Source organism: Notolepis coatsorum (genome assembly GCF_963971535.1).
Source record: "Notolepis coatsorum genome assembly, chromosome: 16".
Lineage (NCBI taxonomy): Eukaryota > Metazoa > Chordata > Actinopteri > Aulopiformes > Paralepididae > Notolepis > Notolepis coatsorum.
The window spans coordinates 51376049-51391162 of NC_140180.1; the positions used below are offsets into that span (position 1 = coordinate 51376049).

General features: G+C 44.8%; 1 protein-coding gene across 1 annotated transcript in view; it reads right to left on the minus strand.

The window, feature by feature from the left end:
• Window positions 1–1216: 1216 nt before the first annotated feature.
• Window positions 1217–15114, minus strand: part of pola2 (polymerase (DNA directed), alpha 2) — a 28325-nt gene continuing 14427 nt past the window's right edge. The window contains exons 11-18 of the mRNA XM_084331301.1: window positions 14778–14902; window positions 14566–14604; window positions 13912–13985; window positions 13228–13336; window positions 9595–9701; window positions 2225–2281; window positions 1872–1998; window positions 1217–1736 (exon numbers count right to left, since the gene is read on the minus strand). Coding sequence (XP_084187427.1) covers window positions 1584–1736; window positions 1872–1998; window positions 2225–2281; window positions 9595–9701; window positions 13228–13336; window positions 13912–13985; window positions 14566–14604; window positions 14778–14902 — 791 coding nt within the window. The 3' untranslated portion in view covers window positions 1217–1583. The remainder of the gene's footprint in view (window positions 1737–1871; window positions 1999–2224; window positions 2282–9594; window positions 9702–13227; window positions 13337–13911; window positions 13986–14565; window positions 14605–14777; window positions 14903–15114) is intronic.

The window sequence follows — 15114 nt, forward strand, 5'->3', positions numbered from 1 at the left end:
ATTTAGACCTTTAAATAGGCTGCAGAATTGTGCATCTGATACTTGCTTTCAATTGGCCTGTTGCCCTTTCAACTCCAAGGCTCATCCCCACATCAACCTCACCCATTACAGCCCCATCCCCTCTTGTCCACCCTGCCCCACCAGGGACTACACCACTACCGTACCCCTTTCCCTGGCCGCTGGTGTAGCTGGGCTCCCCTCTGGCATCCAGGTGCAGCTAGTACCTACACTCACCCCATCCATGCTGGAGGATCTGAAATACACCAGGATTCGAACACGGGGAAACAAAAATCCACCGGTCATCCAAAGGGGCAACCACTCTTGGCCATGGGAGGTATTATACTGACAAGGCAATGTTACTCTCCTACACCACCCTGTGACCTACCAACAGGCACATGTCATAAGAGGTGTGCAGCAGCCATCAAGGAGGGACTAGAAGTAGACAGAGAGAGGACCAGGAGCAAAAGGAGACAACGTATTTCCCTTTCAGATCTGAAAATAAGGGATATCATGAGTCTGTAGATTTAACACTGTTGCCTCCATCACCAATGCAGTTATCAGGGACATAGTGGAGGCCTTGCACGGAATGTTTGTGTAGTTCTTTCTTCTGACATGGCTTCCTGTAACCCTTGGTAAGTGTGACCCGTTTACAAGATAAGACACCAAATTATAACATTTTTGTCCATATATTTGTCATATCAGTCAGGTGGATGAATCCACCAGTATGGTCAAAGACCGGGCAAAATTCAGTAGAGGAGTCAGGGAAACATCTGGAGTCATGAGGAATTAGGGAGTCAAATGGAGGAGCCAGGGAATCAAATGGAGGAGCTAGAGAGCCAAATGGAAGGGCCAGGGAGTCAAATGGAGGAGCCAGGGAGTCAAACAGAGGAGCCAGGGAGTCAAACGGAGGAGCCAGGGAGTCAAACGGAGGAGCCAGGGAGTGTCACTCTAATGATGGATGACAGACATCACACTCGTACACAGAGCTGCCTCTACACCTGTACGTCACAGCCTGCTCAACATTGCTTTCATCTTTATAACACCTGGAGTTGCTCCTCCTTTGTAGACGGTAGGGGACAGTCAGCAGGCTTCAAGTACGATTAGAACGAAAGGAGTCATTATTGGACTTTTGAGATGTACCATAATCTTTCTATTAGAAGGGGAAAAAGGTTTCTCGTTGGTCTGGCTGAAGACAAAACAACGCAGAAGTAAAGATAATAATTTATTTACAAAAAAGAAAACATTTTGATTGCCGTCGTATCTAAGTAATGGAAACTGTTAAATCATACAAAAGTGAACCCAAGTTTGTTACATATTTTACATCAGCTCACCAGGACAGATCAGTCAAGAGTCCATTTTGTTAACTGGAGCACATTCAGTCCACCATGTGCCAGATGTAGCAGAGTAGCTCTGCCTTGGTCTTGGCCGGGTGCCTCTTTGGCGGACTGGGAGAGGTTTTCCCATGGACACACACACACACACACACACACACACACACAAGTAAATCCAACCCCACAAATGTGTCAGGATCCTGAAACAACAGATTGATGATGACTGTGATGCAGATTTAACATCCAATCCCGTTAGATCTTCACAATCTGGCCAGCCAGACAGGGGCTGACTCTCTTCCCGTCCTCCGATGGAGAGCTACGCTGGACGAGCAGTCTGCCGTAGGTTCCGCCCACCTGTCCTTTGGTCAGGCGTGCCGGATTGACACAGACGCAGCCGCTCACGTCCTGGGACAGAAGAGGGAACACATGCGCTCTAACAGTTTGCATTTCAGGAACTGAAGAGTACAAGAGATGAAGTGAAAGACTGATGATGTGTAGAGTATGTGTGAGGGGGGTTTTAAGTAAATGAAAGCTGTGTACCTTGATGAAGTAGCGCAGCTCAGACGGAACGATAAGAACATCCGGTGTGACAGGCATCTGGCTGTAGCTCTGGAACCTCTCATAGTCCATATTCACCTCATCCACTGGAGGGTACAGCGGGTAGTAACTACACACACGCACACGCACATGCACACATGCACACACAGACAGGTGTTGGCTTGGAGATAGCAAGAGTCAAAGATTCAACAAATTGAAAATATGGGGGGGGGGGGGGGGGATAGCTTGCGCTCTGCTATTCCTCCAAATGTTCATATCACCCCAAGATCAGGAAAACATGCAACATGATGCTGCTTGAAGATTAAAAGCTAGTTGTTAATTAAATCCAGACACACCTTCTCTGGGTCAGCATGTGCTTCAGGATGCGCGTAAATCGGTCCGATCCGGCGGCACTGAAATAAAACAATATCATTGAGAAACGTAGAAGCACTGATGTGCTCAGTACTCTGTGTGTTGAATGTTACGTACAAGGTTCTCTTGGTGGGTTCAAAGTGAGACAATTGGGCAAAAAGAGACCAGCTTACCTGGGGTAACATTAAGACCCCCCAGCCCCTCTCTTTGAGAACCCCTCCCACCCCCTCCACGAGGAGCACGTTCAGCGACAGACTCATAGACACACCACTAACTGCCTCGGCCAGTTCTTCGTATCAGTAGCCGCTAGCTGGAGAACTAATGGCGAACTTGAGAACTGTTAGAAATGTCTGACTCTTAACACATTGGTCGCCAACAACGTCATAATTTGTTATTGCCCGCCATGCATTGAACGCCAACAACGTGATAATTCGTTGTTGGGATCAATATTTCATTTTTTCACCATGGCATTCATAATTCATCCAGCCTCCCTCCGGGACTGCAGCGGCACCCCGTCTGATATTGCAACGCCTCAATACTGCCGCCTGGTGGATGGTCGGGCGAGTTACACTCCACACCAAACCGGAAGTGGCGCTGGTGCATCGAGGAAATCCCTCCGGCAGTACTATCTTGTTACGTGGATCAAGAGACACAATCGAGTGCATTGGGATCGCTTGATCTATATGATTTCGGCGTTTATGGCGTCATACAAACGGGAAATGGATCTAGCTAGCAGATCAACGTCAAATAATTGGAATATTTTTCCTCCAGTCTCATCGGCGAACGGTAAGAGGAATATAACGTTATTTTCAGCTTGATTGTCCATTTCTTTGTTTGCAATCCATCTGATCAATATATCAACCCATACTAAATAAAGCCGTTACTGACGATCAAGGAATTATAAACGACCCCCCCCCCCCCCCCCACCCTTTCCTTCACGCATGATGAAATATAATGTATACCGATCATATACATTTGAATTTTTTAATATAGCGTGTATAGGAAAGAAACGCCAATCGATACTTCAGGGCCTATAACTCGCATTTTTGGAATTACAGCAGAAAAGCTTAAAAACATACTTATACTTATATTCTCGACGGTATTAACACAACAGTGTATGAATGAAAAAATATAACGTTATAGCCCTGCAAAGAAGGTAAACATCTCTATAGGCTTACAGCGGTGGCAGACTGGGTATAATGATGGGCACACTTTGAGTGCCAGCCACGAGAAATCTTGTTAGTTCATGCCATGCGTTGAGTGCCAACCGACGAGAAATCTAGTTTTTAATCGTTATTTTTTATTATTATAGATTTCCATACATTTTTCATCAATCTAGCCTCACGTTACCAGTGGGGATCTATCTGAGCTCGAACAGGGAAAATACCGCCGCCCTATCGTCTCTCCGGATGGTATTGCACCCCATTGGATTGGACTGAATGAAATGGATGGGAAAAAAATATTCCGCATTCCACATTTTACTTGTCAGGCATGTAATCAGAGCCGATCCCATTCATTGCCCACCATCAGAACAGCGTGGAATATGTCTTTCGACCACCCAGCGTTGGATCAATAAACGCGATAGATATTTGGAATTGCGATCAGGAATTGGAATAATCTTTTTGGAGAACATCTGATCTGAGGTAAGGAATCTATTTGACCAGTCTTGGGATAATCAGAGCTATTTTCACCAGCGTGTCCCATGTGTGTGTGTGTGGCTGTGAGTGTGTGTGTGCTGATCGGGAAATAAGAGAATCGATTTTTCAGCCCGCTTCTATAGCGTGCATAAGTACACATATACTATCGATAATCTAGCGTTTATTTTATTAAATAGGCAGAAAAATCAGTGAGCTGGATACAATCCTACCTGGAGGGGAGAGAACAGATGGTGGAGGTAAACGGTACCATATCCCCCGCGTGAATATTAAAGGCAACCAACTTGTGTTCAGCTTTTCTCTGATTGGCCACGACCCCCCGCCCCCTTTTGCCGCGAACGCGGCAGGCAAGCGGCAGCGGTCCCAAATGAAATCCATCAGTGGAGGAAGCGGCAGCGGTCCCAAATGAAATCCATCAGTGGAGGCTGCATCAGTGGAGGACGCAGGCTGCTGACTGATTATGAAATGAATGAATGAAGCACGGAGCATAATGTATAATGTTATTTTGCGGTGTTTGTAACGTCATAACATCAGTGGAGGACGCAGGCTGCTGACTTTCAGGTAATTCTGATCAGAGAAATCAAACCATTTGTCTAGGTAAGCGAGCGCTCTCTGATAGTTCTGGTAGTTGGTTGTTAAAAACGCGAAATAACATAATAACGTTACAGCGTACAGTTTCTAGTTCAGTCAGCAGCCTCCACTGATGTTATGACGTTACGAAATAACATTATACATTATGCTCCGCGCTTCAATTATACATTATGCTCCGCACTTCATTCATTCATTTCATAATCAGTCAGCAGCCTGCGTCCTCCACTGATGTTATGACGGTACAAACGCTGCGAAATAACATTATACATTATGCTCCGTGCTTCATTCATTCATTTCATAATCAGTCAGCAGCCTGCGTCCTCCACTGATGCAGCCTCCACTGATGGATTTCATTTGGGACCGCTGCCGCTTCCGCGTCTCTCAGCGGGGATAAGGGCGTGTGCTAGGGCGGTCACGTGGCCAATCAGAAACGCTGAACGAAAAGCTGAACACAAGTTGGTTGCCTTTAATATTCACGCATTTCCCCCCCTCCCAGTGAGCTGTGGTGTTCCACAAGGAAGCATACTAGGACCGCTACTGTTCCTAATTTATGCAAATGACATGTCGTCAGCTTGTGACTGCAACTTGTTCCTGTTTGCGGACGACTCAGCCCTGCTGGTCTCTGACAAGAACAAGTTACAGGTTGAAAAAACCCTCAGCTCGGAACTAGGCAAAATCTGCATATGGCTCGCCGATAACAAACTATCATTACACATGGGCAAAACAGAGTCCATTCTCTTCGGTTCAAATAACAAACTCAGCAAGACCGACGGCTTCTCAGTTACAGTGGGTGACAATATTGTCACAAGGAAAGATGAAATTACCTACCTGGGTTCCATCCTAGAGGCTAATCTTTCCTGTGACAAAATGGCATCCAATGTAATACAAAAAGTCAACAAACGAACTAGATTCTTGTACCGGATCTCCTCTCTGGTAAACAAGAATACCCTGAAGACTCTGGCAGGAGCACTCATTCAAGGGTACTACGACTACACTTGCACCTCATGGTACCAAAGCACCTCAAAGGCACTAAAAACAAAATTACAAACATCTCAAAAAAAAAAAACTGGTCAGACTACTGCTTGACCTGACTCCTAGAACCCACCTCACCCCTGCCCACTTTGACAACCTAGGATGGCTTAGAGTAGACAACAGAGTACAGCAACTTGCAATGGGCCTGGTCTACAAGATACACTACACGACCAAGGTACCCATGTACATGTCAAAATACTTCCCAAAGGTCAGTGAATACCACGATCACAAAACCAGAGGGAGCTCCACAAATCATGTTAAACCCAGATTCGGCTCAAACAAGGGACTAAACACGTTTCGCAATTATGCCACATAGGGCTGGGCGATAAAACGATAACGATAACTATCGCGATAAATTATTTCCTCGAAATAAACATGAAACGTGGTCGCAAAGTTTCGATATATCGATTTTCCAAGCTTGGATATGAGCACACGCACTAACAACCAATCGGTGAAGGAGATGGCCGATAGAGGAAGGAGACCCGGAAGGAGGTAGGACTCGGTAAACAAGGCTGGCTATGGCTAATTAGCTTGCACGCCGCTATTTCACAGGTTACCTGCCGAGTTGGTGTGTGTTTTGAATTCTGAGGGTAACTGTTATAGTAGTGTGGGGTATACGGTGGACGTCGTTGCAATGAATTGGGCGGAACAGAGTATTTTAGGGTCATTTTTTAGTACATTGTCATGAAATACTCCGCTTGGAAACGAGGCTGGCTATGGCTAATTAGCTTGCACGCCGCTATTTCACAGGTTACCTGCCGAGTTGGTGTGTGTTTTGAATTCTGAGGGTAACTGTTATAGTAGTGTGGGGTATACGGTGGACGTCGTTGCAATGAATTGGGCGGAACAGAGTATTTTAGGGTAATTTTTTAGTACATTGTCATGAAATACTCCGCTTGGAAACGGGGCTGGCTATGGCTAATTAGCTTGCACGCCGCTATTTCACAGGTTACCTGCCGAGTTGGTGTGTGTTTTGAATTCTGAGGGTAACTGTTATAGTAGTGTGGGGTATACGGTGGACGTCGTTGCAATGAATTGGGCGGAACAGAGTATTTTAGGGTCATTTTTGAGTCATGAGATACTCCGCTTGAGATACTCCGCTCTGCTAACGTGCGCGGACTGATGACGACATCAATTCGACTCTCGAGACATTCACAGCAGCAAAACAAGTCAGCCCGCGTATCGGCGCCGGGCATAATAAGTTAATTAAACTTGACAGACATTATATCGACGATAATTATCGATATCGAGTTATATGAAAATAATTTAATAATTTTATCGCAATAACGTTTTTGGTCATATCGCCCAGCCCTATGCCACATCAATGTGGAACACCCTACCTAAAGCTGTAAAGGAATGTGAATCACTACCCACTTTCAAAAACACACTCAAAGAACACCTACGGGAGACTGCAATTCGAAACTGGCCCCTGCAAATGTCCTAACCCAACCCCCTCCAATGTACAGTAAATGACCAAGTATGGCTTTGTCAATATTCCAATGTACAGTAGGCTTGGGCGATATGACGGTATACCAGGGTATTTCGCAATCCCGCCGGTATGATTCTCAATACCGTGACGTCACAGACTGTGCGCCAAATCACAAATGGGTTTCCTTCTATTACACTGACAAGAGTTGATTGTAGTGCACAGCACGTGCCAGCAGAGGGTAGGGCAGTCTGTCTTTCCCACTCTCAGTCAGAGCTCAGCAGAGCAGGATGACGCAACGCGCGTGTTCCTTTGACACGTTGTTTTGGTACCGGTAAGTAAGTTATGTTATGGTTAAGCGATTGGAAGATGAACGTATGAGATATGAATGCTGGGAGTGTATGTTTGGTAAACCGCTCCAGTTCGACTGTGTGTGTGCGTATTGGCTTCGCGATTCACTACATTGGTTTAACGGCTTAAGCTGGGTTTTGATTATCACTTAATCAATGCAGAATACATTTTGTGCGTCTGTATGTGTAGTTGTGTACTACTGTCGTGATTTTGTGAGTCATATTGCTCTAATTTCAGCCTCCGTTATACGTTATTTGTTCCGTATGACTCGTTTCATATCTGTGTGTCTCGACTGCGCGCTGATTTGTTTACTGGCAACACGGGTCGCTAAGGAATTTAGGTTCGAGGTTGAAGAAAGTGCACTTTTAGGTTGAAAGAACGGCCCTAATGTCAACGTGTTTCAATATAAGCGTTATGTATGGTGATAACGAGTATATTGTTAACTTAGCTCAGCTCCGCTCCGCTTATTTTCGTTGTACTATACTTGTGCTGTATTTGTGCAATACATACTCCCTTTCAAGAGGAAAACAACATTATGAATTAAGCATCCCACCAGATAATGTTCTGCACATGTTCTTATTGTTGGCTGGGTGCTGGATGTGTTCTTCCTCCCACAGACCAAGGAATAGGTTTGCATAGTTCGGAACAAAGGTCACCCCCGTAGCTGTGCCTTTCTGATGGTTATAATAGTAATATAATATATAATAAAACATTATCGTTGAGGACCCAGGGGGGTGAGGTCAACGATACAAGAGAGAGGGAGGCTGCTTCTCCAGTGTCTCTTGGGAAATGTTCCATGGCACGGAGGTCCTCTGTATGGACAATGGGGGTGTTGGACTGCATCTATAGAACAGTTTTTATCCAAAGTGATTTTAAACATATGGCTCGACATTCACCCATTCACACACCGATGGCTGAGGCAACCATGCAAGGTGCCAACCTGCTCATCAGGAGCAGTTAGGAGTCTTGCTCAAGGACACTTCAACACACTGCCGGGAGAGCTGGAATCGGACCGGGAAAGTTTGGATTACCAGACGACCACTCTACATCCACTGTCGAAGGGTTGTGAGGGGAAGGACCCCTTTTGTAACTGCCCTGTGGATGTTTCTATGTGGGTCGCACTAAATGTAGACTCAAAAGACCGCATCAGTGAACACAAACATTCCATTAAAAAACAAACAATAGAGACTACCCCATGGCTGGACACTTCAGTGAATCTCAGTAATGAGACAAGATGGCTAATCGCATCAAGGCACTCCGCCAGAGAGACATTCTAGATGTTTTAAATTTGATGCCATGGTTTTCCCAGACTAAAAATTAAGATTGATTTAAAAAAATATATATATGAAAAAAAGAAAATAATTCCTTCAATAAGTAACAATCAATTGAGAGATCTTTAACATCAGATATGTACTTTTCACAAACAGAAGCGCATATCTCCAAAGCACACGTGTGCAGTCTCACTCTGCCCTGACAAAGGCTGTCTCACTCTGCCCTGACAAAGTCCGTCTCACTCTGCCCTGACAAAGGCTGTCTCACTCTGCCCTGACAAAGTCCGTCTCACTCTGCCCTGATGAAGGCCGTCTCACTCTGCCCTGACGAAGGCCGTCTCACTCTGCCCTGACGAAGGCCGTCTCACTCTGCCCTGACAAAGGCTGTCTCACTCTGCCCTGACAAAGTCCGTCTCACTCTGCCCTGACAAAGTCCGTCTCACTCTGCCCTGACAAAGGCTGTCTCACTCTGCCCTGACAAAGTCCGTCTCACTCTGCCCTGACAAAGGCAGTCTCACTCTGCCCTGACGAAGGCCGCCTCACTCTGCCCTGACGAAGGCCGTCTCACTCTGCCCTGACGAAGGCAGTCTCACTCTGCCCTGACGAAGGCAGTCTCACTCTGCCCTGACGAAGGCAGTCTCACTCTGCCCTGACGAAGGCTGTCTCACTCTGCCCTGACAAAGGCCGTCTCACTCTGCCCTGACGAAGGCCGCCACACTCTGACCTGACAAAGGTCAGGTAATTAACATTACATTATGCATACTTTTGACAATAAATAAAATAAGAATTTGTTCTTACTTGCATGGGTAAATAAGTGTAAAAAAAAAGAAAAAAAAAAAGGGAGCTAAATATTTATCCAAAATATATTTAGAAAATCATAAAATACTAATTTCAGATGCAATTTGAAGCAAAAGACATAAGTCTTACAGTATATCCAGGCCAACATGGCATTAACATTATATGAAAGTGATATTTGTTGTGACGCTACATGTTGGAAATGGAAAACACCCACCAACCCCTCCACTCACCAGCTGATCTCCTCTGCACTCATGTGAAACACGATGTCTGTGGACGTCAGGCCAAAGGTCACACCATCAATCAGCAGGGTGCATGGGTCAGGTACCAAGGTCACATACTGCACAACACACACATTACACATCAACTATAGTACTACAAAACAGAACAATAAATAAATACAAACTAATATTCAAATGATACATTATGAATATCCGGTTAATTTTAAATAAATGGTTAGCCGGCAGACCGGTTATCTGTACACAACCTAGTGGCTTTGCTTTGCTCTCTTGACATGTGACACATGGCCCTTGGTATCAGAATCAGCGCATCCATAGCCAAGTGTGCAACAACACAAGGTTAGCGGTTGGCACAGAAAGGGTAGAGGGTGGAGATTGGTCAGTATGCTATATCTCTTTTGGTGCAGGTTTGGGATGATGTACATGCTCCGGCTCTGCTCCATCCAAACAGAGCACTTGACTACTAAATTACTTGACGTGCCCATCCCTGACACACAGATACTAGAGGGAAAATAAACCACTAGGGGGAGCAACCAACAAGCTGTGGACAACACATTTCTATTAAAGGAAAACTCCAACATTTTGGGAAATTAGCTTATTTGCCATCTACCCTGGAGTTAGACAAGAAGATACATACCCTTTTTCTTCTCTGTGCATGCAGTAGGAGTAGGAAGACACGCACCGTTAGCCTAGCTTAGCGTCAGTCACTGGAAGTAGGTTCCTCCATTAGCCTAGTTCCCAACGTCTTCCTACTCCTACTGCATGCACAGAGAAGAAAAAGGTATGCATCTTCTTGTCTAACTCCAGGGTAGATGGCAAATAAGATAATTTCCCAAAATGTTGGAGTTTTCCTTTAAGCTGACATGCTTGATTCTTGTGTGTAGCTAGTCTTAAGGAAATTAAGAGGATTTAAGGGGATATTTCACTTTTGTAGAACGTCTGAAGCAGTCTTACATCTATCTGAAGTAATCTACGTGTAAACTAGTGACCGCTGCTGTCCCTGTCATCCACTGTCAACACCACCATTCCTCCCAGGTATCAGGCTCCTCATTCACTTTCCATTCATTTTGGGGAGCTAGTCTAAATATCACACTTATGAATTATAAACAAACAATACAGCAATATCATTCTGTGTAATAGTCGAGGTACTTTTTATTTTTATTATTTTGTATTTAGCTAATGTTGCCATTTTCAAATCACGAGTATAGGAACTATTTCCCACTTGAGATGTAGTTTGACCAACTGTCAACACAGGATGTTTAGAACCAGCAGTGTGTGTGTGGGTGTGTGTGACTACAGCTACACACATGTAACTTGGCACTATTTTGGTCAAAATGTCCCTCAAATGCAATGTGGGCCTGATGACTGTTATTACAAGAGTGAAAAAGTCACCAACTATGCTCACATTAAAAGGTACTGTATCATAGGATATAGAAAGCCTGTTAAGCTTGAAATCATGAAGCTACCAGGAGGATATCCCTGCGCTGGTTTACAATCACAGTTAGCAGACATTCGCATGGTTCGATGGACTGTGGCGAATCGTTAGAAAGTTCTAAAGTCGGAGATGAACTTTGTCGGGAAGACGATTCTTCCAGGCCCCCCAGTCTTGATGCCAGCGTTGATGGAGCGCGTAGCAGGCGATCCACCCCAGACCTCTTCACACAGCTCGAGAAACAAGCGCACCACATGTCCTTGGCCACTCCGACGCCCAGTATCCACCATCTTCCTGTATTCGCCTCGGATGTTCTTTATCTTGGCTGTGATTTGGGCTTTTGTTATGGCGTTAGCGTCGTGAGGGAAATCCTTTTCTGTCGGGCGCCTCCGATACTGCGCCTGAAAAGAGTCAAATATGTCGCTGTATTTGGACTGGCAGGACTCCCAGTCAACATTCTCCTGCAGTCTGGTTGCCTTGTAGTAAGTCAAGTGTGACCACAAGCAGCAGTTCTACCTCATCGTCAGTTCACACAAATGTCTCCTTTCTACCTCCGTTTGTTTCTTCCGCCAGTCTTCTTTTTGTTGGGCCTGGCTGCCTCGGTAGTTACCATAGCAACCTAATTTATTTACTGCCGTTCTCTCACTCTTCGTCTGTTTGTTTGTATCTTCGCCCATTCTTCTTCGTGTATTTGTTCATCGCACAGGTTTTGCTCATGCTCCATTCTTCTTCTCTGTTTTTAGTGTAGTTTGTGGTAGCGTTACACCATTTTCAGTGGTTTCGTTTGGACGCACATATTTCTTGAGATGATTTCGTGTTTACGGAAAACGTTAAAAAAAAATTAAACGGAAAAGATCTGTTCCGTCTCTACGTGTGGATGTGGCCTCAAAACAACAACAAATTGGATCTGCTTTATTTTTCATTTCATGTAAAAACACACATGAAATGCAAAAACAAACACGCACATTTGACACAGAATTGTCTGTTTTATTGAAATCTGTAGCAGTAGTTTGTTTATACTTCAGAAGTATGATATTTAGACTAGGTCTCCAAAACAAATGGAAGTGAATGAGGAGCCAGACACTTTGGAGGAATGGTGCTGCCGACAGCAGACAACAGGGACAGTAGTAGCCGCTAGTTTACTTGTAGATGACCTTAGATAGAGGTAAGACTGCAAACACTTGACAATAAAGTGAAATATCACTTTAACACTTTGAGTGCCAGCAGGGGGCGCCAGAAATAGTGCTTGAGTGCCAGTGCTGTAGTCAATGGAAGGGCGATCACATTTGCGAATGCATAAACTATATCTTAAATTATGGCTATGTGTCTAATACGCCCGTCGCTTATCAATGACTTGTTTGCAGTCAACATTGTCGAAACCGATTTTCTTTTATTATTATATATATGTATATATATATTTTTTTTTTTAATCAGTTCATTTCCGTTTTATACCATTTTGAAAAACGCTAGTTTTTTTAAACTTCCAGAAAAAAAATTAAAAAAAGATTCTGCAGGAATCGCGCTTTACTGGAATACACAAAACACGTCATCATTTTTCTGCCTATTTATGAATCGTTTTCAAATAAACGCTAGATTATCGATAGTATATGTGTACTTATGCACGCTAGAGAAGCGGGCTGAAAAATTGATTATCTTATTTCCTAATCAGCACACACACAAAACTCTGATTATCCCAAGACTGGTCAAATAGATTCCTTACCTCAGATCAGATGTTCTCCAAAAAGATTATTCCAATTCCTGATCGCCATTCCAAATATCGATCGCGTTTATTGATCCAACGCTGGGTACTGGAAACACATAATCCACGCTGTTCTGAAGGTGGGCAATGACTGGGATCGTCTCCGGTTACATGCCTGATAAGTAAAATGTGGATTCCGGAGTCTTTTTTCCCCATCCATTTCATTCAGTCCAATCCAATGGGTGCAATACCATCCGGAGACGATAGGGGGCGATATTTTCCCTGTTCGAGCTCAGACAGATCCCCACTGGTAACGTGAGGCTAGATTGATGAAAAATGAATGGAAATCGATAATAAAAAAAATTAAGATAAAATAACAAGATTTCTCGTTCTTGGCACTCAACGCATGGCATGAAATAACAAGATTTCTCGTGGCTGGCACTCAAAGTGTTAAGTGAGTGTTATGGGTAGGGTATATGGTATTAGTGTGTCTGACCTCTGCATGCTCCTTGCTGAGGTCTGGTAGAGTGAAGGGGGGCTGTGGGTAGATGAACTGGTGATGGATGTCTCTCTGAGAGGGAACGACCACCAGGCGGCACCCAACGCTGCAGAGGAGAAACGGCATGAGCAGGGTTACACATCAACTACAGGAACACGCACACACTTGAGGCAGCTGGGTGGCGTAGCGGAGATTGCGCTCGTCACCAATGCAAGAGTATCGAATCCCAGTCTCAGCATTGCCTTCGGCTTGGGCTGGCCGTCGTACTGGCTCATTTGGCAGAGTCAGTGGGTGGAAGTCGATGGGTGGGGATTGGACGTTGTTGACAGCAACCCCTACAGGTCGGTTGGGAGACACCTGCACAGCAGAGACAGGAAGTGGCGAGGGTAGTGTGAGCCTCCCATGCGTTACACCTCGCCAATGAGAGTCCGCGCTGGCAGGCGAAAAGATGTGACAGGCTGCCTCCTCGTGTGCCGTAGGGAACACGTGATGCAAGGCTTCTATCCTCTCTACAACCGACCAGTGGGGGGCATAGTCGAGCAACGTTCAAGACAGGGGAGGGGAGAATTGGATACACGAAATTGGGATGGGAGAAAAATAGAAAATAAGGAGAAAAATTGGATAAAAAAAAGGAACACGCACACTTGAGCAGCAGTAGTGTGGATCAGAGGAGAGTTGTACCTTTTGGTGCCTTCGATGATGGTCTCCAGACACCTGGTGAAGATGGCCTCGAAGGTCTCCGTCACCTGGGCTTTCTGTTAAGAAGCACCACCACCGCGATTAACTGAACAACCGCAACACTTCATCATGGATGTGGAGCAGAGTGGCCCCGTCTAATGCTGCAAGCCTTTTGATTGGTCGGTAGCTACAGTGTATTGGGCTGATGATGAAATCTGGTTTGTTTCAAATTCCTTAAACCTGCATTATGTAACTTCCACATTGGAGCTAACTTTTGGAGTTTTGGCAAGACAAAGAAAATGTCTTCAAGCTAGATAACTTTGTGTTCATTTTCACATTTAAGCTGTAGATATGAGATAGTAGCAAGTCACATGGTTCCAATATGTAAAACGCATACTTGCTGTACGCAGAGATTTCACACCACTGGTTGTGCCCGTCCAGAAGGGCTCGTATGGGCAATTCCACTGGGTTTCAAGCATTTCTGCTGGTGAGTGGGATTTCTCTTGTTCAGCCAACATCTAGATTTATTTAGCTAAAGAAGTGACATTTCTCCATGTGAAAAAGTTACATAGTGCAGTTTATCGATCCCAGTTTTTGTAGCACATGGCTTCGACCATCAAATAGATGGACATTGATTATCTGGGAGTGACGACCTACCTCAATCTGTTCATGTTTAGAATCCACGAATGGGCCAAACTGTGGGGGAGAGAGAGGAAAGAGGACAAGTGAAACAAATACACAATTTGAGGCAGAGATTGGCATGCATGTCTCACAAGAAAATTACAGTCTGTCAAGAGTGTGTTCAGCAGAATTAAGAATGTTTTCAGGGGAATGTGTGTGTGTGTGTGTGTATATGTGTATATGTGTACCAGCAGGCAGACGTCAGGGCGGTCTCTGACAATGACAGTGATTAGGTCCAGGAGAGGGTCAAAGGTCAGATTGTCAGAGGGGGTGTAGGGCCCACATGCTACCAGCACACTCAACGGAACTGGGACTGCAAGAGAGGGATGGATGGGATAGTTTTATAGATTTGTAATCTGTGTGTGTGTGTGTGTGTGTGTGTGTGTGTGTGTGTGAGTGTGTGTGAGTGAGAAAGAGAGGGGGAGAGAGACTAAAGCACTTCAAATTGCATTGCTTAAACAAAATCAATACTATTCCATTTTAAAAGAGTGGTCCATCCATCATCCCTTTCTATTTGCTGTGTAT